Source organism: Pholis gunnellus, assembly GCF_910591455.1.
Source record: "Pholis gunnellus genome assembly, chromosome: 22".
NCBI lineage: Eukaryota > Metazoa > Chordata > Actinopteri > Perciformes > Pholidae > Pholis > Pholis gunnellus.
In genome coordinates, this window is record NC_136549.1 from 9,183,649 (window position 1) to 9,211,044 (window position 27,396).

The 27,396-nt window shown below is 42.1% G+C and overlaps 1 protein-coding gene across 1 annotated transcript in view; it reads left to right on the forward strand.

Moving 5' to 3' along the window:
* Positions 1 to 1,765: 1,765 nt before the first annotated feature.
* Positions 1,766 to 27,396, forward strand: part of pdzrn4 (PDZ domain containing ring finger 4) — a gene marked incomplete at both ends in the record, with an annotated part of 31,728 nt that continues 6,097 nt past the window's right edge. Inside the window, 4 exons of the mRNA XM_079183761.1 lie at positions 1,766 to 1,834; positions 20,731 to 21,008; positions 21,848 to 21,950; positions 26,542 to 26,640. Coding sequence (XP_079039887.1) covers positions 1,766 to 1,834; positions 20,731 to 21,008; positions 21,848 to 21,950; positions 26,542 to 26,640 — 549 coding nt within the window. The remainder of the gene's footprint in view (positions 1,835 to 20,730; positions 21,009 to 21,847; positions 21,951 to 26,541; positions 26,641 to 27,396) is intronic.

The window sequence follows — 27,396 nt, forward strand, 5'->3', positions numbered from 1 at the left end:
AAATTATCCTTATTGACTCTCTATTGGCATCCATTGTGCCGACACACGTTTGTAAGAGGTCGTGGTCATTTCATGTATTTCTGTGAGATCAGGCTGTGCTAATGTTGACAAGCTAGGTCCACTTTCTATGTGGGAGATAATAAGCTTAGCTTGAATAAAGAGTGAAAGATGAATTAAAAAGCACTATGAGTGCTCCCAAATGTTTAAATTTGTAAAGGACAAGATGTCTTAAATCATGAATGGTACATAATCAGCCCTATCAACGCTGTTTTTTAAAATTCCCCCCTGAAGCTTAGATATCTTTTCCAAAATATATTCAAAAAGTATTTTATCTTCTCTTGCAAAGAAAATAACATTATGTACAATAGCTGCAGTATCAAAAGTGTGAAAAATTCAAATTTCAGTTTGACTTTGAATGAAGTTAACACCATGTGTCCTAATATTCAAGTCACTTTTTCAATGTTGGACCAAGACCTAACTTTAACCAAGTGCTGCCAGTGCTTCAACATAACCATAAAAATGTTCATTGACAACTTCTCATTATGCTGATTTAAAGGCAATCTGGGCAGCATTGCACTTCTGTCAAAACACATTTACCATGTCAAATTACTATCATTTCTAGTGTAACACGGTTGTAATACCTTCACTGTGCTCTCAGTTTATCTTAACAGCATCCCAGAGTCTTCCATCCACCTCTCTCCCATTTTCCTTTACTCCCCCTCTGTCCTTCCACCCCTGTGGAGAGGGACCAGTTGAGCTGGAAGCTAATTTGAAGCCAATCAATACCGGCCTGTGTTTCTTCCACCCTTCCAACACTCCAACTGAGTGCAAAATGCCATCTGATTGAATTCAAATGAGATTGATTTTTTTTTTATGCCACATCCAGTTGTCAAATGTGGGCGCAGACAAATAGCCCTCTCGGTAACTTGATTAACTGCAGGGATGGCATTTCAACTCCTGTTTTTTTTTTTTTTTTTTTAATTGAACGTCCTGCATTGAAATGTAGGGATTTCGCATGTTGCTGGAATGTGTACACACAGATGCACTCTTGCGCATACAACTACATACCCCCCCACACACACACACACACAGACAGACACAGCATGTCCTTCACATCGCCTGCAAGCTACAACACTGATGTTCAGATACTGAACATGCCCAAGATAAGACCAGTCCCCTCCCTCTTCTCCCAGCCCTTCTCCCACAGCCAATGAGGACGCCGTCTATTCATGAGCCGGGAGTAGGAGCAAGGCATGTGTAGGCAGCCTGCCACAGGAGGAGGTGTGTCTCCATGAGCCAAAAGTGTGTGTGCGGACTAGTGTGTGCTCACACTGGGAGAGGAGGTGGTGGAGAAGAGAGTGTATGTAGGCATGCAAGGGAGAATCAAGAGAAGGAGTGACAAGCAATAGGGAAAGAGAAGCCAGGTGCTTTTGCTCATCTTACCACTGATACACACCCCCCCTCTCCCCCCACACACACACACACTAAAGGAACTACAGCCACAACCTCTACTAAAGGAGTGAGCTGACACACGTGGGCGTGTGTGTGTGTGTGTGTGTGAGAGAGAGAGAGAGAGAGAGAGAGAGAGAGTTTCCTGCGCTTGGAGCAACAGAGGGGAGCTCTGAGGATACACGGATGAGAAAGAGGAGTGGGGGAGCCAAGGAAGAGGAGCCCGAGTGTGTTTCGCCCCAGGGGGAGCTCCCACACACCACAGACAAGGCACACACTCCAGCGGGCACTCTGCACGGTTTCCCTGACAACTAGGATGGGCTGCAATTTGTGCACCTTGCAGAAACGGGAAGAACACTACAAACTGCTGTATGATATTGCACAGGTAAGTGAGTCTTAAAAGGAAAGAAGGGAGGAGGTTCGGTGTGGTTGATCAGTGGGAATCGTCAGCGTGATGAGCTTGAGGACGGCAGAGGCAAAGAAGATGATCACTGCGGGGATGATTTAGAGAATTCAGCAAGAAAGTGAGACAGAATCACAAGCAGGAACTGAGCAAAGTCAGAGCCATTGTGAGAAAGGCGCTAGGCAGGTTGAGTGGCGAAACGAGCAGAAAAATGGAAAAAGGACATGAGAGAAATGTACAAAAATGAGTATGAGAGCCAGTGTGTGTGTGTGTGTATATTCCTCTCCATCAAAGTAAGTGGAGCTAGTTATTTTCTCCTCAGCAGCAGGAGATGTGAGTACAAGTTCAGCTCTTTTTCTCGCGCTGGCTCCGGGGGAATTCATCAGATCTCCTCTTTGCCCGTGACTGTCTAGAAGCAATACAGTTCAAAGAACAGCCAGCAAATGTGTTCTGCTGTTTCCTTCTCTGTTGTGAACTGGACAGGTTTCCTTTGTGTCTTCTGACCTGATGTGACAGTTTTCAACCCTGCTGTCATGTAATAATACGATTAAGTTTCTGCGATGTTGATGCTTTTAAAAAAAAAAAAATGATGATTGGCTCTGGTATTTGGCACTTTTATTTATAGCATTTCCCCAAGATATAGACAGAAAAACAACATTATCACCACAAACGATCATATTGGTCATAATAAGCAGTAAAACAGTGAATGTTTGGCTGGAATGTGTTGATTAGATATGAAGTGTGAGCAAGTGTGAATCTCCTGATAAACGGATAACTCCAATGTGCCATTCTTTTAGAAATAGATGACATTACGGGTTTGTTCTCTCCGATTGCTTTTTTGAAAACGGTGTCATCTGGTAATGTGAGCTACATTCAAATCCAGATTGTTGCTGCACGTTTTTCTACAGCAGCGATATGTGTGGACAGTCGAGCTTACTGTGGGGAAACACGTGCTCCGGTACTTCTCTGTTGTTGATGTACAGTACGGGCGAATACGCTGGCCAGCAGCAAGGATTCATTCATCATTTAGTATCTTACTCGGTTACAGACAGCGCGGTAACTGGACACAGCATGATGAGAACAGAGCAGTTCAGCTGGTAGTCAGTTTTTGTCTTGTAAATGAAACCAGCATCATATCACAAACTACCGTCCGATGTGTGCGGTCGTGTCAAAAGTGTTGTGCATTTTACAACACCGGTTGTGGCCAATGACAGCAAGGCTGTTGCCAGTGTTTTGGTGTTGATGATTGTGTTATGGGCTTTGTAAAAATGTAAGAAATACATTATCACAACCCCCAATAACCTCAATCGCTGCTCCACGCTGTTTTCAGGAACGTTACTTACAGCGCTGCAGTCTCGAGCTCATTACGCGCACTGACTGAATGCCTCGATGCTTTAATGAGATGGTGGATGTCTGTGTTGTCTGCCTGGGTGGAGTGCAAGAAAATGAGCCTATTAGTTAAAGGAAACCCTAAGAGGTTAGGCTCCTTTTATACCGCCGAGGTGAATTGAGTAAACTGGCTCGAAACAAAGGGATATGTTAACACAGGGAGCCATAAAAAAAGTAATTGTTTTGACATATAAAAAAAGGAAGTGGCTGATTAAATTATATGATGAAATAATATTGTTGGAAGGAGTAGTTTGACATTTTGGGAAAAAAAGATTTAGCCAGAGGAAGCAAAACTGTCCCTTTTTGAAGTTTGGAAGAATTACATGGAGAGTGTGCGCTGCCCCACGTGCATACTGTAGGCTATGTATTCAGTGGTTTATCTTAAAGAAAAGAAAAGATCTAACAGCCTATATATAAAAGCCAAAGCTTCATTTGGCATAGCATAACAGCAGATGCATGATTGTACCATGAAGCATGGTGTTTTTGTGGAGAACATAAAAATGACCCTCGGTTTCCTCCTATTTCCGCATCACACAGTCGGTGTCCTGGCGCTGTGGCAGACGTCCAAGAATATTGTGTGTGTGTGTGTGTGTGTGTGTGTGTCTGTGTGTGTGTGTGAGCAAACCCGCACTGTTAAGCGCTCTGCAGTATGTGACAGTCAGCGAACACCTACGGTTCTCATTACCAGTGCAAAAGAAAGACAGAAAGAAAGAGAAAAGAAAAGAGAGCTCAGTAAGTGTGTCAGTGTGACTTTGTCGCGAAACTCGAGGCTGAGGGGGATTCTACAAATCCAGGGAGACTCCTCAACCATCCCTCCGCCTCTCCTCTCTTTTATCGCTCCAGACTCATTTCTTCTTCTCTCCTTTTTCATACTTTCTCCTTCTCCATAACCTTCATTAGTCTCTCTCTCTCTACCCCCTCTGTCTTTTTTTCTCTCTGCAATCTGTTTCTCCCCTCCTCTCACTTTATTTTGGCACACGCACAGCACTACGTATTCTAAATGTGTTTTTGTTCTTTTGTACGTTCAACGGCGCTACACAATAGGACACCACCTGCTCATTATACCAGTGAGAAACCAATGGCTGCTGATAGTGTTGCTGAAGCGGGGATAGAAAAGATGTCTCTTGACTCTCAGGTGCTTTGGTTATGCATCCCTCTTGTCTCACTCCCTTGTGTATTGGACGGTGAGTCCTGTTAGAGACATTTCAGAATAACAGATTGATATTGTTGACATTGTTTTCTCTCATCCGACGGCATCATCAATTCAAGTCCTGATGCTTTTGACTTCCACCTCCGGGAGACAGTTGCCTGTGTTTGACCTTTCCTTGTCCAGAATTTGTAGAGCCGCTAAAATGTAAATTCTATTTCAAGGCCTAGGTCACACCAGCATTGCAAATGATTCACCCAGGTGCTCAAAGCAAATCAGTGCAAGTTTTTCCACATCGCCCAATACAAAACCGTCGTTGACAGTGCTGACCTTTTAGGGGACAGAGACTCCAAAAATGGAGGAAGCAATCGTAGCTCATTGGCTATGTTGCACCATCCAATTTACAGCTCCACGGAGGAGAATGGAGTGAAGACCCTTATGAGACAAGAGTTGATGTTACAAATAGCTTTTTTTTTAATAAACTGCGTGCCCCCTTAGAGATCTAACAAGCTTGCTAACTGACAGTAAGCAGTTAGCAAGCTTGTTGTTCCTGCGAGCGTATTTCCCTCTCCAGTAAGACTCCTTACTGAAATAATGTACAATCCTGATGGCAAACGGATAGCATGGACGCCTGTCAATCATAGGGCTCCAATGCTACACAGGGCGGGTCTTGCTAAGAAAATCAGTAGGATTCATGATAACGCCCCGGCGGCGGCTGGTCTGTCGCGGCTATTGCCAGCTACAGTATAGTCCTTTTAGGGTGATTTTTCATTTAAGATGGAAAAATGTCCTTTTGTGGATGAAACAATGACACAATGGATTGCAGCTATTCTTGACTTATAGTAATGATTCCCCCCCCCCCCCCCCCCCCAAAAAAAAGATATGTATAGTGTTTTGGAACAGACCTGTTCATCACTTTCCATTTTGAAAAAGTAACGGAGCATTTCAGAGGCCAATTCCAGTTGTCAGCCCGCAGGCCTTCCATGGTGACTCCCACACCACAGCGGCTATCTCTGTTCACACAGCCGCACTATTCTGACAGGACCGCTGGCTGCACAACCCCTGCTGCCCAGCGGCCACTGAGAGAGTTATGACTTCCGTCATACCATTTACATTCAACGTTTCATTTGTGACTGTGTGTGTGTGTGTGTGTGGGGGTATCTCTGCACACTCACACCGCGGGGTCCCATTCTGGCTTTAGTAATTGCTATTCCATGTATTTTGCTTGTGGCTGTGTTCAATTGTCACACAGCCTCTGGCCTTCAGAGCCTCACTGGACAAATTAGTTTTGTCCTTTTTAGCGATACCAAAGTCAGCACTGTTGTATCACACAATACAAGAGCCACTAACTGCTCTGTGTGTAATCCTCCCCTGCATTTCTGCTAAGTAATAGGGTAAGGTATGGTTTTCTATGGAAGAATTCCTGAATAATTATGGTTCAAACCACGCATTAGCATGGCTTGTTGAGAGCCTTTCAGTCAGGTCTGGTTCATATTTCATATTTATGTATTATTGTGACATATCGCACCCTCTTCCATGGGTGTGTATGGTTGTGTCCCAGGTCAATATTTGGTGTGAGCCTGTCCTCCGGACACAGATGCTGTGCCACATGTCCAGCCTGTTAGACAGCATGAAGAGGGCTAGACAGTCACCCCTTTCATCCCGCCTCCCGCCACCACCTATGGTGTCCAGAGAGTGCCACACAGAGCAGGGGAAGCTGCGGTCAGACCCACACAGCCGTCACCTCCATATGGTCACCTTAGACCGCGACTTCATCCAGATAAGGATGTGAAATACGCCGGTGTTATCGGTTACATCAGCCTGAGAGGTTGAGAAGACGTGTAAGGCAGAAGAATGAAGTGGAAAAGGAAAAAAATCCACAAAACCGCAGTCATCATGCAGCTACCGCATGATTATTCCTGTGATCCAAAAGTTAGAATGCAACAGGAATGCTCCCAGAACTCATCTCTGAATGATGTTTTGAGATCATAAAAATGTACAGATGAGCAACAGGGGATGAACGGAGGTGGTATCACCTGATTCATCGGCTGTCTTCTTACCGGGGCGGCACAACACTGGTCCTGAACTGCCTGTCTCTGTTTCTCTGATGGGATTTCGAGCTTTTTCGGAAAAGTATAAAATGAAGTGACCTTTCCAATTTTTTCCTGTCTTTTTCTAACAACTTATCTTCCTGTCTGTGCAGGTCAGTGAGTTTGACCTTTTTTTTTTACCTGTGAGTGTAATTCACAGTGTCTTGCTGTGTGTGGTTTTGAGACGCAGTTTTGTATTGCATGTCAGAAAATGGAACACATTTCTAAAAACATACATCATTGCTTGCATTTCAGTCTGTTGGTGATAATGGTAATGTATTTTACTGCAAAGAAAGGAAAAACCTTTTTAACGCTCACACTTTCTAAAGCTTAGAGGTACTAAAAGATAAATGGCTTTTCCCCACTAAAAACGTGAACGTAGCATTTTGTAAATGAACTCTGCTGTTGAACACAGATCATCTGGTGTCTTCCATCATGGTTATAGTTGCTCGTTGGAGCACAGCGTGGTGGCTAGCGCATGATTTAGAGGTGCATATGGCCTCGTCACCGGCGCTGTGAGTAGCACGTCTCCTGGTCGCCGGCCAAACTGGAAACAGGAAACGGGTGATGTTTCAGTGTCAGGTTATCACGGGAAAAAGCACCCTGGTGTTGCTGTGTCTGTGTGCTTGTTATAAAAAAAATACGGAAACAGTTGGAATGGATTGATGTGGTATTTTAGATTTTACTCTGAATTCATTTGTGCGTGTTTTTACTTGTGTGTGTGAGTGATAGGGATGATGACAGCCAGCTTGTCACTCTGTACATGTCTAGCTGTCGAGCTGGTGTCTTTCTTTGTGCATCTGTCTGCCCGGCTGTAAGAAAACAAACATACACACCACTTTTCTTGCCGAGTGTGTGTGTGTGAAGCACAAAGTCAGAGGAAGAAGGGTCCGGCGTTTAGGGGGGTGAACAGCAACAGTCGCCGTTTCGCTCCACCAGCCAACGATCTCCCCCTGCGTTGGCTCTGATAAGCCCAGGATGAAAGCCTTCCATGTGGGCAGAGTGACACTCCTCTACCCCCACCCCCCCTCGTGTCTCCCCTCCACAAAAGGCACACATGATGCATGCACACACAACTACACAGCATTGTAAAATAGGTAAATATGCCTCTTTGCACATACTGTGTACATTAATGTACCACACGGAAGGAGAATCACACAAGGCGAATCCATTCATCAGCTTTACGGCGTGTTTTCCTTTTTTTTTTACGACTCTGTAAAAATGTCATTCAAGCTCTCAGTGCCTGACAAGAGGACTTATCAGTTGTTATCAGCCTCTAGCTGATTACCATACTCACCAATTGGCCAAGTGGCCTGGCCAAGATGATAGGAGGTGTAGGAAGAGGGAGAAGGGGGACAGAGAGTAGTGGGGGTGGGAGGAAAATGGAAAGGTGAGAAAGAAAGAAAATAAAGAGAGGATTGTGCAACAGTAAGCTAAAGCATGAGGGGAGCGAATCAGAGCGAGAAAAGGCGAGCCATCAATAAGTCCTTTAAACCCCCCACATTCTCCTTCTTAACCTCGCCCTTTCCAAAACACAATGCCTCGCCCTCCTCCTCCTCCTCCCATCACTTATCAGTCGCCAAACACAGTTTCAAGTCTGTTCCATTCCACTGCCCCTGTCTGTCTCCCTGCCTTGTTTGTCACTGTCTGTCTACCCGACTCATTAATACACTTTGGCGTGACCCCGCCCTTGGAGGTGCTACAAATTTTCCATGCGTGCTGGGAAAATCCTGCAAAGAAAGATATAGTGATGGAGGACACGGAGACTGTCAGTCAGGGAGGACACTAATTGTGTCTAGCCTCAGTGTGTTAGCCGTCAGCCGATGATGGTTATATGGTTTGAAGCCAACCTTGTGCCGGAATAACCCAATAATGCACCTTATGGCCACACGCTGCAGGCTATGTTTTGTCAGGTTAGACAGATGTTACGAGGAAACCATCTGGAGCTGTTATGGATATGTTGCAGGCATTTGCTGCAACACGGCGCTACAAAAATCTACACCTACACACAAAACATGCGCACAAAAATATCCCTCTAGATATTTAGCTGTTTCAGGGGAAAAAAATGCTAAGACACAACTTCTTAGACATAAAAACATCTAACGTCCTCCAAATTAGCATAAAATTCCTCTCAGTCAGATCTTTGGATGAGTTCTTTGGCAGCGAAAGGTGCATTTCTCATCTGAGACCAAATGTCAGTTAAACTATAAAAAGAAAACCTTTTTTTTTCTTCTCTTTGCCAAGAATTTCTCCATCACGCATAACCATTCGGGGGAGACGGGGGTATTTGTTACAGCGTCTTTCAAAGAACAGTGGCTCTGAATCGTGAACATTTACAGCTCGTAATGTCGGTAATGGTTTTCTCTGACAGCCACCGTCACGGATGTCACATCCGCTCTACAACATGTTGTAGAGCTAAATAATTCTGCACAAAGTCTGTGTCTTGATAAGGCTTTTAGCTCAATGCTTAAAAATGCACTGTTGCACTGCCACTGCCAAATGTGTTCTGAACCCACAGGGCGGATCCTGGGTCCAGGTGGTCTAAAGAGAGATTAGGTTACAACAGGGCACTGGTGTTGAATTCCCACTTAACCAACTTGGGGCTAGAAGTCATTAGTCCCACTCAGAGCCTCGCATCGAGTCCAGTTACAGATAGAATAACACTAAACCATCTGCATGGGGGGGGGGGGGGGGGGGGGGGTATTGCATTTAGCGCAGGGTGTAACCATACGCCTTGTGTTGATATGGGAAAAGCCCTCAGGATGGAGAGCGGCCGCCGAAGCGTCGTCTTTGTTGTTGTTGTTGTTAGTTTGAGGAAATGTATTAGATCATGAATGCTGTGGTGCAGTTTCATTCAATCGTGTTCGGTGTCGATGAATGAACGGTTTACGGCTGTAAATGCAGAGATCACAGCAGGTGCAGGCAGTGCAGCATAACGGCTCCAAACAACGAGCACGATGGCAAATTAGTGTCTCGAGGAAAGGTTGTCAAGACTTGTGAAGAATTGCATTCCTTAGCTGAACATCTCACAAACGTTGGTCAAGAGATATCATCTGCTCATCGCCTCATACTCCAACACCCGTCTTGGTGTGGATTGAGTGTTTTTCCCTAAAGTGCAGAGCAGAATGCCCCCCAAAAGAAAATCACTTCATGCTGAGACTTTTTCATAATACTATGTTCATTCTTTTTGCACAACTGACAAAAAATGAGAAATACATGCTGCACTTGCAAAGGAACTTAAAGCCACGTCTTTGTGCAACAAGGCCTCCAAAGACAATATGTGACAAAACATGTGTATGCCTTAAAAAATTACCCATATGAAGATGTTCACATCTGTCGAAGCTATAGTTAAAGTTTGATAACATTTAGACACAAAAACCATGAGTTTACGTTTTATGCATGACTGGAGTTTTGCCTATACTTTCACACATTGCCAATAATGTGCACCTTTTCTTTAACCTGAACCTTTTTCCAAACCTGTACCTCAGAAAGCAAGCATCTAGCATTAGGTCTAATATCAACATTCTTGTCTGGGTATACAAAGTAGTTAACAAATAGTCTTATCTTCCTGATATGTCCTCAGTCAGCCGTCATCATTACAACATGCTTCATGGCCTTGTTACGTGGAGACTCGCACAAATGAGGCCTGTGACCCATTTTTGAGAAACTGTGATTTGATTTAGAGTCAATCTGTGACATAGTCTAAAAATTACCCGAACGCAGACACTAATCACCATCCGACTGAGAATACGTTGGTGATTAGCCGTTCACTCAGTCATATTGTAGATTTAACCCCATCTGCCTGGAACTGTGACTACAGTCTAAGTCTTGATTGTGGCGGGTCGATTTGGGGGGTAAATTGCACCACAGTGTGTCTCTCGCTTAACTAACCAACCGTGCTTTTTGGATGAAGGTATTTTCCATTGAAGGAAGAGCTCTTCTCGCATGCTCACAGTTTGTGGAGTGTGAGGTCGTTTTTCTTCTCCACCAAAGAGGCGGACTGCGGAGGCTTCGTGTAATGAATAATGCTAATGGCTTAGGTGCTTCCAGTGAGCATAAACATGCATCACTTTAGAATGAAAAAGGCAAAGGTTTGGTGGGGGGAGGGAAGGGAAAAAATGGGAAGTTCACACTCCAGGCTTTTTAAAAGAAATACTTAATTTTATGCAAAAAGCATCACATAAATCTTTCATTTTCCTGCTCCCCAGTAAAATGTTTTCAATTTCCAAGCTTTAGCATGTTTTGCTTAATTATGCCCCTGCATCCGGAGATGGCTCTCTCTCGCCTGGAACTAACTATGCTCATGTGAATAACAAAGATATATAGCAAGATTGAACTTTTTGCGTTATATAGTTATGAGTACACAAAATGCTTCAAGCAATGGGAGGCTATACACATTTCTGATGCATTCAGTCAGCCTCAGTTCTTGTCAGTTCTTACTGTCTGTCTCTTCACTGGTGTCTTAAAAAAGTGCAGATTTACAAAACACTGAATAATCAAAGTAAATAAAATAATAATTATACAAATACAATTAATGATCTAAAGACAACTATAAACCATAGATTGTTTAATGCTTACTATGAAATGATATACAATATAAAATTGTGTATCCATCATCCATGCAGACATCTCCTGTCGTTGACACCTCATGCCCATTGTTTCCCAATAAAGAAAATCTTTAAGAAAAAAAGGGGGCACACATATATATAGTTTCATTTGTCTGAAAGGCCTAATAATATCCAAATATAGCTTGGCACTACAGTTTTTAGCTAACGTTACTCAAACAGGAGAAAGTAAGGCATTTGTTGGAAAATATTTTCAGCAGCGCATTAACACATTTGGTGCACTGGTGAGTCTTTATGGCAGCAGAATGGTGTTTGTGGGATTGGCTCAAAATAAACTACACTGCCCTGGTAATGACAAATGTGGCTTATTGTTGTTTTCAACGCTTCTTTTTTTTAAACAATGGAGGTCAACGGCACAGAATAATTAGCCACAGTATTTCACGCCTGCTACACTTCATTGTTGGTTTTCAAATGGGATTTGCTGAGAATAATATCATCACCAGTCTGGTTTTTAGCTAAATACAGTCCAATAAAAGATGACATGCTTGGATGGAGAATGTATGTTCAGCTTTCCCATGTAGAGGCGTAACACATAACCTCTTTGTGAACTCAGCCGTCTGGATGAATTATGTGGGTCTAATCGGTGACCCCCGAGAGCCTAATTCAAACTCATTGCTAGTATGTGTCGAGGGGCTGGAGGAAGGGCCACTGTATTGTTCAGCCTAGCTCACTGGCTGTTGTTTTAATGGCAGATGAGAGATTAATGGCGATCTAATGACTGTGGGGAGGACACGGCGCAACAATAGAGTCCTGGCACAGTGCAGACCAAGTACATTAGTCAGTCAAGACAACGATCTGCATGGATGCACACATACACAAGGATACCTATATGTAAAATGTACACACAAAACATCCCCAAACACATGTACAGATGCACGCAGAGTAAAAATTAAAGTGTCTGTTGATTTGCCAGGAAAGATGTTTGGCAGTCATCTGCCATCAGTTCACCCAGACTCATCACAAGCACAACAAACTAAGCTAATTCTCATACCCGCCAACCCCCCAATGTGACAAAAGAAGGCTAATTTATGCGTTGCCGACATGTTGTGCGAGGAATAAGAGTGTGGCAGCGGGGCTGGATGCTCACTCTTGGATCAGGGTAATTGTGATTTGGTTGCTAGGATGTTGAGGGTAATGAATGTCTTGTTGATGCAGTTTGTCATAACCCGTGCCATCCGTGCCTGCTTGAGGACACAGAGCCTATTAGTTAAACACAGACACATTGGCCCTGCCATGATGTATGAGCCCACCAAGCAAAAGGCATTTGTCATTTCATGAAGGAAACTGCCAGGCTACTGTAGATGTTGAGTAGATTGTGGATTAGGCAGTGTGTAGCAAATCTCCTTGACTTTTGCCATTGTTTTTTTTTTATTGTATACATTTTTTTTTTAATTGGACTTCATATGCTTTGGATTAGCTCAGTGATGATACAGTAGGAGGCGGTTTTTCCCTTGAAAGTGTCACATATGCTGTTGTGTTGTGAATAAAACACAAAAATACTCGTATTGTAATTCCAAAACGTAGGATGCGAGACAAATCATGTTTGATTCCAAGGTTGTAACAGTGGGAAGTGTCTGTATTCATGAAGCCTAATTGAAAGGAAGCCGCCTTGCATTTGGAGATGGTACAAAGAGCAGGAAATGAGATGGTTCTTAATGTGTTCACTGACAGATGATAACCTTTGATTTCTTCCCACTTACATCAGAAATGGCTGCTTGGAATGACAGTCACAAGTCAACAGTCTCTGATGTCTGCGCACACGTTTATACCGCTGGTGGTTTCACACTGGGGTGGGGAAGAATAGACATGTGAAGACCTAGAGAGGGGAAAACCCTCGAGACATGCACAAAAACCCACAGAACAGAAAGTGATGTACCGTCTGTTTTAAGAGTGCTTTGGCAATATACGGTGTTTTTACACATTGAATCTAAATGAAATGGGCTGACTTGCAGTTAGAATGACAGACAAAAGGGGAAATAAACCCTTGACAGCAAGACAAAGAAAAGTCATTCCAAAGAAAGGATGACAGGAATAAAAGAACCAATATTATTAGATTAAAGAATGTCATTCCAGTCATTTTAAAGACAACAGAGACATACGCATGCTTACATAAATGATCATCAGTAGACATATTTTTGAGGATGTACTCCATCCAAGGGTAAAATGAAACAATACTTGTATTATTTTACTTAAAGTCAACTTTTAAAGTTCATCTTTAACCAGACATTTAGTGAGAATGACTACATTACTGGAATGCCTAAAATGTGTGTTTCATTATTCCAATAATTCCATTCAAAAGCATGCTGAAAAATGGCGAGCTACCTCTAGATGGTTTATTGAATGATTGACTCATCGCTCTGTTGGTCTTTGTATTGTTTTGGTATTTGAAAATTAGAAAGGATTGTTGGTTTTATTTCACTCTTTGTTACCAAATAACAGAAAACCATTCTTTCGTTTGGCTTCCTTTCCTCTCACAACTTTAAAAAAAAAAAAAAAGGAAACCCTGCCATTCGTATTGATACCAACCTTGAGTTTATGGGGGAACATTTGGCACAAGGAGGTTGTAGTGACGAGATATTTGGAATGAGTTATTGGTGCAAAATCGAGTTCTGGCTATGATGAGGATTGCCTGAAGTGATTCTGGGAAATGTAGGAAATAATCTTTTGTTTTAGCCCTCCATGGGAAGCTAACAGCGTATGATCAGCTGCTGAGCAGCAAAGTCCATCTTGTTGAAGGACACTTCAGCAGTGCCGATGCTTCATGATGAGGGGCTTGAATGCAGGATAACCGGTTGAAGGACAGTACGCCAGCCTGTTACTTTTAGCAGATAGTATTGAACAGGGACATGTGGGAAGCACTGGTCTCTGCTGTTGCTGCGAGACTGTGAAAAGCCATTTGAAGCATGCCACTCTTGTGCTAAAAGTTCAGACATTTTTACATTTAACGCTCCCTTTGAAGCAAGGATCTAAAAGCTAAAAACAAGCCAGCACTGTGAAGAGCGATTCCAAGAGAAAACACAGTCTAATCTACCGCACACAGATACTGTGTGATGTACAAGGGATTGACTTGAGCGGGCTACTTAACATCCGTCCCAACAGCAGCTATTTAATCCATGTTTCATGTTGTCGTGAGCTCTTTCTCCATGCAGAACTAATTGGTTGTTTTTGCCCGTTGTGCAGGAGCCCATGTCTGTAAAAAAAAAAAAAAACTGTGAAGGACACTCATTACAAGTTGTACAGACACTAGCAGGCGTGGCCATAGATGCAATCATGGGTGCAGACGAGCACAAAAACACAGGCAGAAAACCAGTGAATAAGTTCTAATAGGAGCACTGAGCGAAATCTCCTTGAACCCGTTGCCATAGCTCATCGCACACACACACACTCGAACACACACATACGCATACCCGAAGCCGCTACTACTACTACCAACACAAACACACATCTCTCGCAGCACCCCCTTCCGTGCTCTCTCTCAATCTGATTTGCATTTTGGTTAACACTCTAATTGCCTCTCATTAAATACCTTGTCACTTTGATTAATTGGTGCGATACAGAAATGTAAAACAGCAGAGCGTCACAATGCATAGTGAACAGTTTCTGATTGGGAAAGACGAACAAATCAGGCTTAAAATGCAAAACAGATGTGAAATCTCACCAACTCCTCCATGCACTTTTAAGTTGAGTCAGGGGTTTTTCTGAAGTTGAACTGTCAAACTTTGAAGAAAATGTAACTTGAGGTCAAAATGTTGCATTCTGATGAACTTTCCTTACCTCACACAATTTGTCTCTCCTCAAATGGATCACATCACCGCATAACAGCAGTCATTTATCCCACAGAGTCATCCTACTCGGCTTGAAATTGCCTATAATTGTAGTGAATTACATGTTTTTTAGCCACTCTCAGGCGAATTTTACGGAAACCTATATATAGGATTCTCTATGTCCTTTGAAATGGCAGGTGCTGTAATTGTACAGTAAGTGAGAGGTATTATCTGAGTTGTTGTTGTTTTTTCACTTTCTGACTTTTGAGCTCAATATAAAAGTCATAAGGAAACTAAAAAAAAGTAGCAAACCTTAACTAACAAAAGTTCTGAAACTGAAAGAGAAATTTGTATAACCTGTGAGAAGTTCTAACATAGGGAATTGCAGACAGTGCAAATCCTTAAATTTCCCAAATCATCTTCAGTTTTAAGATCATTTCAAATATTGTATCCGAATCCAACCGAAACGGAACACAGAAGTTAGCCCCCTGGATTAGCAACTGGCTGCAGGCTCGCTAACTCCATAGAAAGGTGCTAATGGGGCAAATTGCTAACCAAACTAGCTGCCTTGATTTGACTCTAAGTCCATTGACCATTTGCGAACAGTTTACAGCTATTAATATTGAACTTTAGCCGATCAAGATTAGAACGTTTATTTCAACCCTGTCATTCTGTTTTGCTTGCTCGCCCTGGGTGCATCGATAGCATTGTGTTATTCTCATCCCGCACAAGGCAAGAATCAGCGCGATGCAGTTGACCGAGCATTACCCACCAGTTGCCTAGCCTGCCACTCAAATTTATGAAACCATCATCTTCTTTTGCCTTCGCTGCACATAGGTGATATTGCATGTCAGAGACTTTTGTCATTGAAATGAGACATTTATGACAGTGATCCCTCGCCACATGAGAGCGACCTGCTGAACCATCTCAATGCAGCTGAAGGAGTAAAATAAATGAGATTTGACAGATTATTGGAGCACGCCACCTGCGCTTCCTTACTCATCACAATATGCCAATTTCAATGTGAAAACAATCTCACTTGTATTGAGCTGAAGTTCACAAAAACCACGATATGGGATTTATGGAAGAAAGCTTGCTGCTGGTGTAGAGCTCTGCGTTTCCTCGGAGGCAGGCGAGGTCGGTGTTGAATAGGCAGGGGGTCTCTCGGCAGCTTATTGTTTCGTGGGCCATTGTCAACCTATTCAGTCTGAGATACTGCCATTATTCAGTCAAACGCAAACAGCCGCATTGTAGAGCTGTTTTAAGTCTGTGGGGAGCTGATGTCCTGTTTAAACTGTGTGCACATTTGTGTGTGTCTGCCTCCATTTGCTCACAATGATACCGTATCTGTCAGATTTAGCTGTGAGGTTGAGTGGTTCCCATCACGCTCTTATCTCTGCACTGCAAACACACACAAACTCTCATCTCTGGGCTTTCCTTATTGCTCCTGTTTGCATTCAAAAGTGGAAACATTTAGCCATCTTAGTGGCCCACTGATCCAACTGTGTGACACATTTAAAAAGGTTGACATGAGTCCTCTCTTGAGCAAATTGAAAGCCTCAGGCCCGGCCCTGATTGGCTTTCACTGTGCTACTTTCAACCCCGTCTCAACACATGTACCAACCATTTCCACACCACGGTCCGCTAGTAAACCTGTATAGTCAATGATGTGTGTAATTGGTGCATCACAGGCAGCAAAATGTGACATTATTGGCTGGGAGCTGAGACTCGCCGTTTGCTGTATGTGTGACCTTAAAGTCTTTGAAGTGCCATTTCAATAAGTAAATATCAAAGAAAATGCACAGGACAAAAGGAGAGAGGAGACAGTGGTCTGGTTGTCTGGAAAATAAGCATGTTGTACAAATTTGCAGTAACTACAAATTAAAAGAAAACTCTGGCTCCAAAGACCAAACGGCTAAAGCAAAGAACACTCGATGACGTTAAAGCTGGCTTGGTGAGTTAGCCACAGCTAGCTTTAGCTAGAAGTGAGTGTACTATACTTTTGCCAACCTACTTCCTGTAAGTCATTTTAGATGAATCCAACATGTTAGTATTTCAGTTTGTTATACCGCATTAATTACGAGGTAGCTAAATCCAAAGCATGATCCATAAAGAAAAATACACTAATCCGTCTAAACAGTAGTTTAGGTTTGCAGGGTAATGTAAGCAGTAAGTGCCAGCTAAGCTGCTGAGAGAGATTCATTTATTTTCTTTGTAGATACTGCATTTCTCCTGCACCCTTGAATCAGAATCTCGTTTATTGCAAAGTAGGTTTTCACATATTCTACAAAGGATTTAGATTTATTGTTTGCTGCATACAAAGCATAATCATACTATAAGAGAACATACAAATGAAAGTAAGCCCTGCATAGGACAACAAACGTAAAAATCAATAAAAGTAAGAAACAATACTATCAATAAAAAATGTCTTACAATATATCTGTTGCAAAATGTTGTCCAGGGGATGTGCAAAAGTTCATATTATGAAAGTATAAATAGAATATGTGCAATGTACAGAGATTATAGTCCAAAATATTTGAATACGCTTAGAAGCATTTTGCTATAACTTAAGAAAAGGTAAATTATGCAAATTGTGTGCTTGCCTTTATTTACAGTCAACATCTGACACAGTGAATCTTAAGAATCCAAATCAGTTAATTGCAACACAAACAAATGTATGCTGGTCATACTGGAAATAATCAACAACTCACCTATAGTGGGAACATGATAAAACAGCATAAAAAGTCAAATGCAAGGACTAAAAGTGTGGTTGCTGTATGAATGAGCTTCTCATTTAACTGTTCTGACAAATGTTTTACCACAAACCAAGCAGCTAAGTGGTCTCACTCCTATGAGACTTCTCATTTGTCTCTTTGTATCTGCTTTACAATAAAATATTTATCACAAACTGAGCAACTAAAGGGTTTCTCCCCTGTATGGACTTCTTTTCCCCACTTTCGCTAAATCGTTTCTTGCAGATTGATCAGCCAAATGGTTTTTAATTTGTATGAATATTTGTCGTAATACATCATAGATAATATTCAATCTAGCATGATTCAACCCTTAAAACCATCAGACGCTCTGAAACTTTACTGGGTCCAAACTTCACTGTTTCTATAGTCACTGCCTTTTCGGACCAGTGTGGATAAAAAGACAAAGACCATCCAATAAGTGTCTCAAGGAGTGATAACAAACAGAGTACAAAGTGGGCCGATAAGCAAATGACATTTTCAGTAAAGGCTGTAGATCGATGATGACCCACTACATTCAGTGAACATACGCGTAGAAACACACATCTCTGGGCTTTCCTATCTGCTGTCCCAAACTGTGGCACACCACTTTGAACCTTTGACCTTTTAAAGGAAGAGTGGTTGGAGAGACGAGAAGCTTTGGTTTAGGGCTACTGGGAACCATTTTTATTGGCAATGGTAACCTTTAACTTGAGAGGGATATGAAGGCTGCTCTAGATTGTTGGTTCATTACAGCCGTCCCCACAGACTCCCGTGATCTCTACTATTTTTAGTGTTCTCGTGGAGCTTTCATGGTTTATATCAGATGATGCATTGAGTTGATATTGTCTCTCTGTCAGCGTGGTCACAGGACCACAGTGGAGAAATGAGAAAGGGTACTTGTAATCAAAATGGAATTACTGTTTGATATAGATGGAATCCGCACACCTACATGTGTCCGTACGGATATTGTACTAACACGTATAGCTTCCATGCATCTAACCCACTCACACACACACACGGATGGATGGAGTTGAAAATCCCAGACTATGACTAAATCAAAATACAATCCCTTTGGGGAAGTAATTGTCAAGGGTAAACAATAATATTCTAAGGAAACCGAAAAGAAAAAGATTATACACAGAACAGAAGATGAGAATATTTCGACGAAACGTATGGCAAATGTTTGATATTGGATCAATGTCACTGAAGGTTTATTGCAGAATATGTGATCAAAAGGGAAAATAGAATGAATGACACAACTAAGAAATATGAAGTAATTACATTACGATTTATAGCATACTAAACGTGGCCATAAAGAAAACAAATACGTGAATGATTTTGAACCACTTTGCCCAATCCACATCTCAATCGTCTCAAAGCTTTAAAAGCCTTCTCTAACTCGTCTGCTCCTCTTTATCTCCTCATTTGTGGTTTAATTATCCTTAATGCTTTTGTAAATTCTGTGTACATTATGTACAAAATGCACGTAGCGCACACACACATACACACGAACAATCCTGCACACTTGAGCCATTATCCCCGGTCGTTGTCACATCTGCTGGCTATTAATCAGCCCCCAGTTAGCTCATCAACAGGCAGATTGAATGGAGGAACAACAGCAGGTAAACACACGGGCAGGTGTACCCGTACAATCACTTCCTGCATTCCACAGCATTCCCTCTGATTGGAGATTAATGTGTCCATCTGGATCTCATTACAACTCAACATTGTTGTGGAACTTTCTCTGCACTTTTTCTGGAGGTGGACATAGTTTCAAATGGGACCATAAAATTCTGTGTGTGGAGGACAACTTTTATGTGGCAAAAACACAATAAGGCCACAGGTTGGATGCAGCCATAAGTCAATTGACATCATAGCTGCAGATGGCGGTGGATGTGGACTGATGGGTTCCTAAAGCCATTGGAACATTTGGTAAATTTGTTTACATACCCCATGCGACATCCCAAAAAGAAAGCCATATAATTGCCGCTACTAAGCCTTTCCACCAGGCTAAAATATACATTATAAGACATTTCAGAATGTAGCTCTTCATATTTCTAATTTGCTCTCCCAATAATGATGCTGACATTAGGCCCATGCTTCAACATTTTAAGCCCTTGACAAACTCTGACACATTCAGACATCCAAAATCAATGCAAACAATCAATTTCAAGCTGAAATTGAACTTCACAGCCTCGGCATACAGAGGTAAAACTAATTGGGTTACAATTAAACACACACGTGTGGGTGTGTTTTCACATTGACAGCTGTCAGTATGACATCTCTTCTGCACTGATTCCCTTGTGGCACAACCTTTCCTGATCTCGCAAATTAAGTAGGCGCTGCTTGCTAAAACTGATGTTCCCAATGGATCATTGTCTTCCCCCATTTCTCCATCCCACTTTGCTGGTCATTTGCTTAAATCAGTATTATTTTTTATTCTAAGTTTTATGGGCTTAATGGCAGGAATGCAGTGTAAATAATGCATTTGAGTTGGATTGATTCGAAGAAGAAAATTGAAGGAAAACAAAACAAGATAAAATGAGCTCATTAAAGAGTTTTTTCCCACTCAGCAAACACTGCAATCTAGTACATTCTACAGTCTGTGTAAATTTGGCAGCAGCCAAAAGGATCAAGAAGCGCATTCATGAGGAGCAGATAAAATGTCTGAACTTGCTGGAAAAGTGCACCGACGAGGTAAAAACAAGGGAGATTTATTTTTTTATTTTTCCATCAAGAATTACTGCAAAAGTGCCCTTTATAAAAGCACTTAACTTGTAGTTGCTTTACTGGAAGCTGTTCAGCATCTGACTGTATAGACGTGTAAAAGTACTGAGAGGCTCCCAAGTGTGAATGTGAAACAGTTTAATGGTGAAAAGAGCATGCATGTCTGTCAGATCGTCCTTGGATAAATGAGGGTTTGAAAAAATAAAAAGGCACTGTGATCTTTGAAAGTGTACAAGGTCTCCTTTCACTCTTTACTGAGTCTCCTCTTCTCAGAGATGATTTAAATAGTAATTATTGTCACTGACAAGGGAATTCAGACGTCGGAACAGAATATGGTTTGCATCTTTTTTTACCATAACATTCAACATGAAGCTGATGAGTTTTGGTCCCTTCAACCCTCCCAGGTGAACGGGCGCAACTTCTCCAAGGTCGACCATGAGGAGGCAGTGGTGGAGGCCATCAGGCGAGACCCCATCGTTGTGCAGGTTCTCCGACGAACCCCCACCAGAGCGACTGCTGCTGTTGCATATAACCACGGCGGCGGCGGCGCGCCACAGGATGCGTGTGTGGTGGACGTTTGCACACAAACGGACATCACCTTCGAGCACATCATGGCGCTGGCGAAGCTTCGGCCGGCTACTCCTCCCGTCCCTGACATCTGTCCCTTCTTGTTGTCTGACAGGTGAGGGCAAACACACACAGTGAAGTTTACGGCTCAGGCTAGAAGTATTCCATCTGGTGAAAGGTGCATGACTGTTAATGGTACGCACACTGAGATGAAATGGATAGGTTGAAAATGATTACCCCGTATTTTATTAGCTGGAACCAGGAAAAAACAAATTCCCAACACAAATGTACCTGGAGCTTCCCCAAGGCTTGTTCTCTTTCATTTCATGGTAGTAATTAAGCAGTTGTATCATGGTGTGGAAACCCCCAGCATAGCTAAGTACTTTTTCCCAGTGATATCATTATGCGGAGCCAAACCCGCATGCAATAATTGCTTCTGTGTGCTACATTCATTTTCTTTAATGGGAGCTTTTGCTGGACGATTAAAAGCCAATGGGCTGATAGAGCGGGTATTCTGGCATTCAGTCCATTCAGTGGCGATTAATAGGGCTTTGCTGGGCAGTAGATGAAATCAATTTGTCCAATGAAACTACAAATCTGCCAGCCTGGGTCAATGATTATGGTGGGGCCATTATCATGGTGACAATTTGCAGAGGTCATGGTTTTTATGGGGCGATTGGTTGATATTTACATTGCTTTTCAGAGTTTTGTAGCAAAATAAGAAAACTGCTTCAATGTAAGGGGTCTGCTTTGTTGTTTTGTGCAATATTTTTTGGTTTAATTTTCTCAAAGAAGCCATTTAAAACATGCACCTAATAGTATGATGGCATCATTCTCACACTGCCAAAGCCATTCCATACATTGGTGGCTTATTCCAAATTAGTGACGAGAACCACAAAGACATATGCATAAAGGAACATACATTAATGATCTATTATTCTCTGTTCCCTCTAGTTGTCATTCCATCCACACCATGGAGCATGAGTTTTATGAATGTCCAGAGTACCTGTCCAATATCCCAGCAGAAGTGGAGAGGACTGAAGAGTATGAGTATGAGGTAAGATTTCTTTGTATCTTGCTGCTGTATGAGTGTACTTTAATTAAAGTACTCCTACTGTAGTGAAACAATACAACAAGTCAATCTATCCACAACTTTGGTCAAGAACAAGATAACTGTTTTGTTACTGAATCAATGTTCCTGGTCTACAGAGGATGAATCTCACCTCCTGTCACCTCTCTACTGTTGGCCATCCAATGAATGCCATCATTAAAAAAACAGAACTATCAAAATGAGAGTTCACCAACCACATGTATGTTCCCCATAATACAAACCCTTTCCATTTTGGACAATTCATTATCCTTCCTCTGTTGCTTTTATTTTACTATCTTTTGAAGGGTGCTGAAAAAAGATGTCTTTATCAGACCGGTAGCTTATTAATTACATGCAGAGTATTCAGCTTTCAAATGAAGAATTAAATGGTGATAATGCCGTATCAGACTCATGTGAAGCCACGGGGTCTGCACAGCACAACACTTGTGCAATCTCTCACTGTGTGGATTTCCAAGCTATTCCAACAAGATTGAATGCAGTTGGACAAGAGGCCACTGTTGTGTCAGTAATAAACAATCTCGGGAGATAATCCAAGGCTCGCCCTGACGTATGATGCTCACAAGTCCCACAACAATTCAAGAAAGATTGTCTTCCACAATGGTACAAGGAAATGGCCTGTCCCTTGTGAAAGCTGCATCTACGCTAGATTGTTCTGCATAGCACAGCAAAGACCCTGGGTTCAAAACGGAAGGCCATTCTTCATCTAATCGTACCAAAAGAAAATCCCTCTCTGTTGAATCACCAGTGTGTTCCAGTCGCAGGCTGTTCATTTCCCTTTCATCACGCACTGTCCTTCAGAAATATTTGTGTCCACTTTTCAGACAACCACTTCGAGCTGAACAGAAATTGTGAATGTTTTGTAGTAAAATGCAAGCACACACTGTTTGTCAAGGTGAGCAATGTTACAGAATGTCAATCAACCTTGCCAAGATAAATCTGTAATAGATAGATAAACTAGAATGTTCAGTTGTGGCAGGTAAATTATCTGCTATTTATGGTATGTATTTCACAAGTGTTATCTTGTCTGGTTTATCATAGACAGTACTCAAAATACTGAGTATCTCTAATACAAATACACCTTTATTTTATTAGTATATGTCACTACCATGTGTTAAAAACATACAAGTTAATATTGCGCATAATTACATGTATTTTTTGAAGACGAGTCGTCTTTTCAGGATTATTTAGTAAACCTTTTAGTCATGCTAGCGATTCTTTACGCTAATGTCGTCACGCTAACATGCTTACGATGACATTGTAACATGCTGATGTTTAGCAGGTAACGTTAAGCCTTTTCTTACATCTTACTATAGCATACAGTCTGTAGTGTCTCCATTGTAACAGATGAATCATGCCACTCAGAGAGTGGACCTCGAGGCCATGCTAGGTGACAGTGATGGGTGGCCTTTGCTACCGTCAATGGGCCTCCCTGGTTTAATGGGCACTTCCTGGTTCAGCGAACTGCATTGTGGGTCATTAGGATTCCTCTGCGGCCAGCTGTGGCCTTACCTTATAGCGTCATCTGGATGAAAGAGTCTCCGGTGTGTGTCAGGGGTGGGATGGGGGGGTTGGAGGGCTTGTGTGCAGTAATGGCAGTAGTATCAGAATAAGGTTGGCTTTACAACACACACACATGCACATACAGTCCCTACCCAACCCCCACCTGCCAGACGTACACACACCAAATCATCTATCCTCACTTACCTCTGTCCATCCATGTGTATCTAACTGAAACACGAATGGCTTTCCTCTTGGATGGTACAGAATAAGGCTGCCATTCCCAGGAACATTACTTCTGACAGGTTGGGCTTCACTTCCAACGGATTGTCCACATGGGTACTCCTGCTGTCATAATACTGCCCCTGCTACTTTTGTATAATATAGCAGACAGTAGATGCAGCAAATGAGTTTCAGAGACAACATTTGATTGTTAGCAAGCCATTCCAAAGCCAAGGCCCAGAGTTACTGAATATACTGAATTTCATATATAAACAGTTGCCACCTTTTTTTGGATATTTAGAGCTACTTACCAGGGAATATGATTTTGAACAATTGCAGATATTTTAATGAATGTTTTGTTTGGTCATCAGTTTACACGGTGATTAATGAAGCGGCAGCAGTCTTCCAGAAAGCAGAATCAGTATCCGTTTAGGGTTTGATTTTCAACAATGCCAAACATCAAAGGCTGGGTTGTTTTAATGCGCAAAACCCCCCAACATATTGGTATGCAAGGGCTGCTACAAAAATAAAGAATCTTTTTCAGCTTTGTCAGTGCAGGTAGAAAAAAGGGGATAGAAGAAAGAAGAAAGACGTAGTGCACGCTTTTTAAAAATCATAAATGAAGGATGGTCGACATCAATGCAGCACAGGCCAAGACATCCAAGCTTTTACTCTGTGGTTCAGGCCAAGCTCCAAAAATCCCACAGTTACCATGATGCAACTAGATACTATCTTTATTACTGCTTGATAAATGCCTACATCTTACGAAATCCACACCCCCATGTTCTTAACACAGGTCTACGTTTGAAAATCAATAGTCTTTAACCCAATCCAAGATAACCCTTTTAACAGGAGTTATTTTGCCACACTTTAAAGACCTGCCTCCACTAAATGGTTTGTGTGGAGGTTGTCGATGTACTACCAAACAGAATAGAATATTCTAGAGGGAAACATCCGATTGAAGCTAAAAACAGCACCGTATCAATAGGTAAGCTTTAAAGACTAGCATTGTGAAAATAGTGGCAGCTGAAAGGATGTCATTATGTGGAAACAATGAGCCAATGAACATTAGGCAATCATTTCTTTTGAATGAAAAACTGAAGTGACTGTTAAGTGCATAATGAGACTGAAATGTTACAAACAGATGTTTAATGTGGCTCCAAAAAACAGCACGACACCCATTGTCACATGTCTCCATTTCTTATATACATTAGTAACATGTGGTGAATGGGATTTCTCATTTTGCAAATTGGGAAACCATATACTGTAAATTTAAAAAGACAAATTCCATCAATTGTGACAATGCATTGGAAGCCACATGAAATGAGTTCCGCCTGCTGTGCCATAATTTGAACGGATTAGGATCCAATCATCACAAATAGAGTGTCTCTACAGTTTCAGCACCCCTGGCTCCACACATCTTCACCAGTGGGCTTCACAGCACGATAACCGACTCCGGTAATCCAGCGTACCGCCCAATGTGCACTGACATAAAGGCGTTAGGGCTGTCTGATCTCAGTGTATGCAGCTTTTATTTCACTGTCAGGGTTTGTACAAACCAGCCAGTGTACTAAACTGGTGAGGAGTGTGGAAAGTCAGGACCAGCACATGGTGTAACAATATTATAAACTCCTCACACACCCCACCCAACCTTTGAAGGTCAGGGCTGTCTGCTCAGGGAGTTAAATGCCACGGAAATTAATTACTTCCCCTGCCAATCTCTGCTATCAAGGTTTCCCATGACAGAAAAATAGGGGCTGGGGCTTAATTCTTGCCCCCATCCCTCATTTTACCCCACTCCCCTCCTTTCACGACTTCACAGCACTGAAATGAATTTTTCAGCATGGGGTTAATAAAGATTACCCCTTGAGTTATCTTTATGTGATTACCTTTATACACAGCAGAGATCAAAAGGAGCCAGTATAGCGAGTCGAGCTAAATTTAGAGACATTTCCTGTGGGACGGGACCAGCCAGTGGAATACTATTACTATAGCCATGAAAGACCTGCCCCTGTATGTTGACACATGCTGGGTTCAGTTTGATGCTAACGGGATTCTATTTCATTGATGTACCGAACTCATGCTGGGGCTTTGTTTGTGTGTTTGCTGTGTCGTCCTCCATTGTGTAAGTGTGTGTGTGTGTGTATGTTCATTGTGCATGGGCTGAGTTCTAGTGCGGTGAGTACTGCGACTTAAGGTGTTAATCAGTCGACCGAATCCAAGGGACTGAACCAGTTTGGAACTAAAATCCTCAATCTGTGAGTGTGTGTGCTACACAATCGACTCTCTGAAATAATTACAGAGAAATTGAGGCAATCAAGAACATGTAATATTGCAACAATGCCACCCAAAAAATGTATTTTTAATTCAAACTTTTAATCTAAACTTTCACCTCAAGTATACATAATTATTTAGTTTTTACTTCATTGTGTGTGCATAAAAAAAGGGAGAGCGAGGTAGGCATTTGAGGTTGCATGGATATTATCAGTAGTAAAATTAGCATAGATTATCTTTGCCGTAAGCAATCTCACACTTATGACTACAGAAGCCCCCCCCCCCCCCCCCCCCCCCCAAGTGATAAGTGATTAGTGACGGTGATGTAGAGCATGAAAATCAAGTTGGACCTCATCTCCCATGGGTGGTATCGTTTCAGCTGCTCTGCAAAACAGATGAGTAAACTCTGTGTTTGAAACAATATGGGTTTTGGAATCCATCAGGTCCACTGGGAAAAAACAACTCATAACAGGTGCGCCGTGGGAAAACATTTCTCGTCTAAAACAGTATTGTGTTTTTTGTTTTTTGTGTGTGTGTGAAACAGGAAGTGGAGCTGTGCAGGCAGAACAGCCTGGAGAAGCTCGGCTTGACACTGTGCTACAGGACCGACGATGAGGAGGACAGCGGCATCTATGTCAGCCAGGTAGGGACAGATGTTCCCGTTATTTGGTCCTACACTTACACTTACAGGTAAAATAATAGTGTTATCACATTTAACTGTTTATTAGTAATTGCTTTTTCTGGTCACGCAATTACCTACTTCCCCGATGAGGTCTGATAGAGAGAGAGCTACATGTTCCCATGATCAGTTTCCTTTGGAGCAGGAAGTTATTAGAAGATGGCATGAAATCCCATTTGAATTCCCATCTTTACAACCTGAAGCACAGAGCAAGTAGAACTGAATGAGGGAGGAAGGAGAGGAAAATGTTAGCTAGTCAAATATCAACTCTGGATGAGCGATGCATGGCAAAAGAGGAAGTCAGGTTTGAAATGTGATTCCGGTCCTGCCATTCTTATTCCTCCTCATTCCTCTTGCTCTGATTTGTTTTAATTGAAGGTTTTTTTTAATTAGCTCTGAGCAACAACCTTCACTTTCCCCCCCTCACAGTATGTTAAATGACTCATTTACTGCACCACTTCTGAATACCAAGAACACGAAACAAAGATGGGATGTATTACAGAGATTCCTATTCAAATTCAAATGATTTTTCATTTTTCAAAAAAAAATGACACACTGAATGAATGATGAAATTATGAGTGCTTTAAAATGTTCAATCTGACTGCAGGTGCAGTTTCAATCCCAGTATTAACAAAAAAGGCAAGCGTGTGAAAAGTAAGAGCTGTTATGGGGATTAGAATGCTGGCATGAGGATATCAATGACAGAATTACAGTGTATTT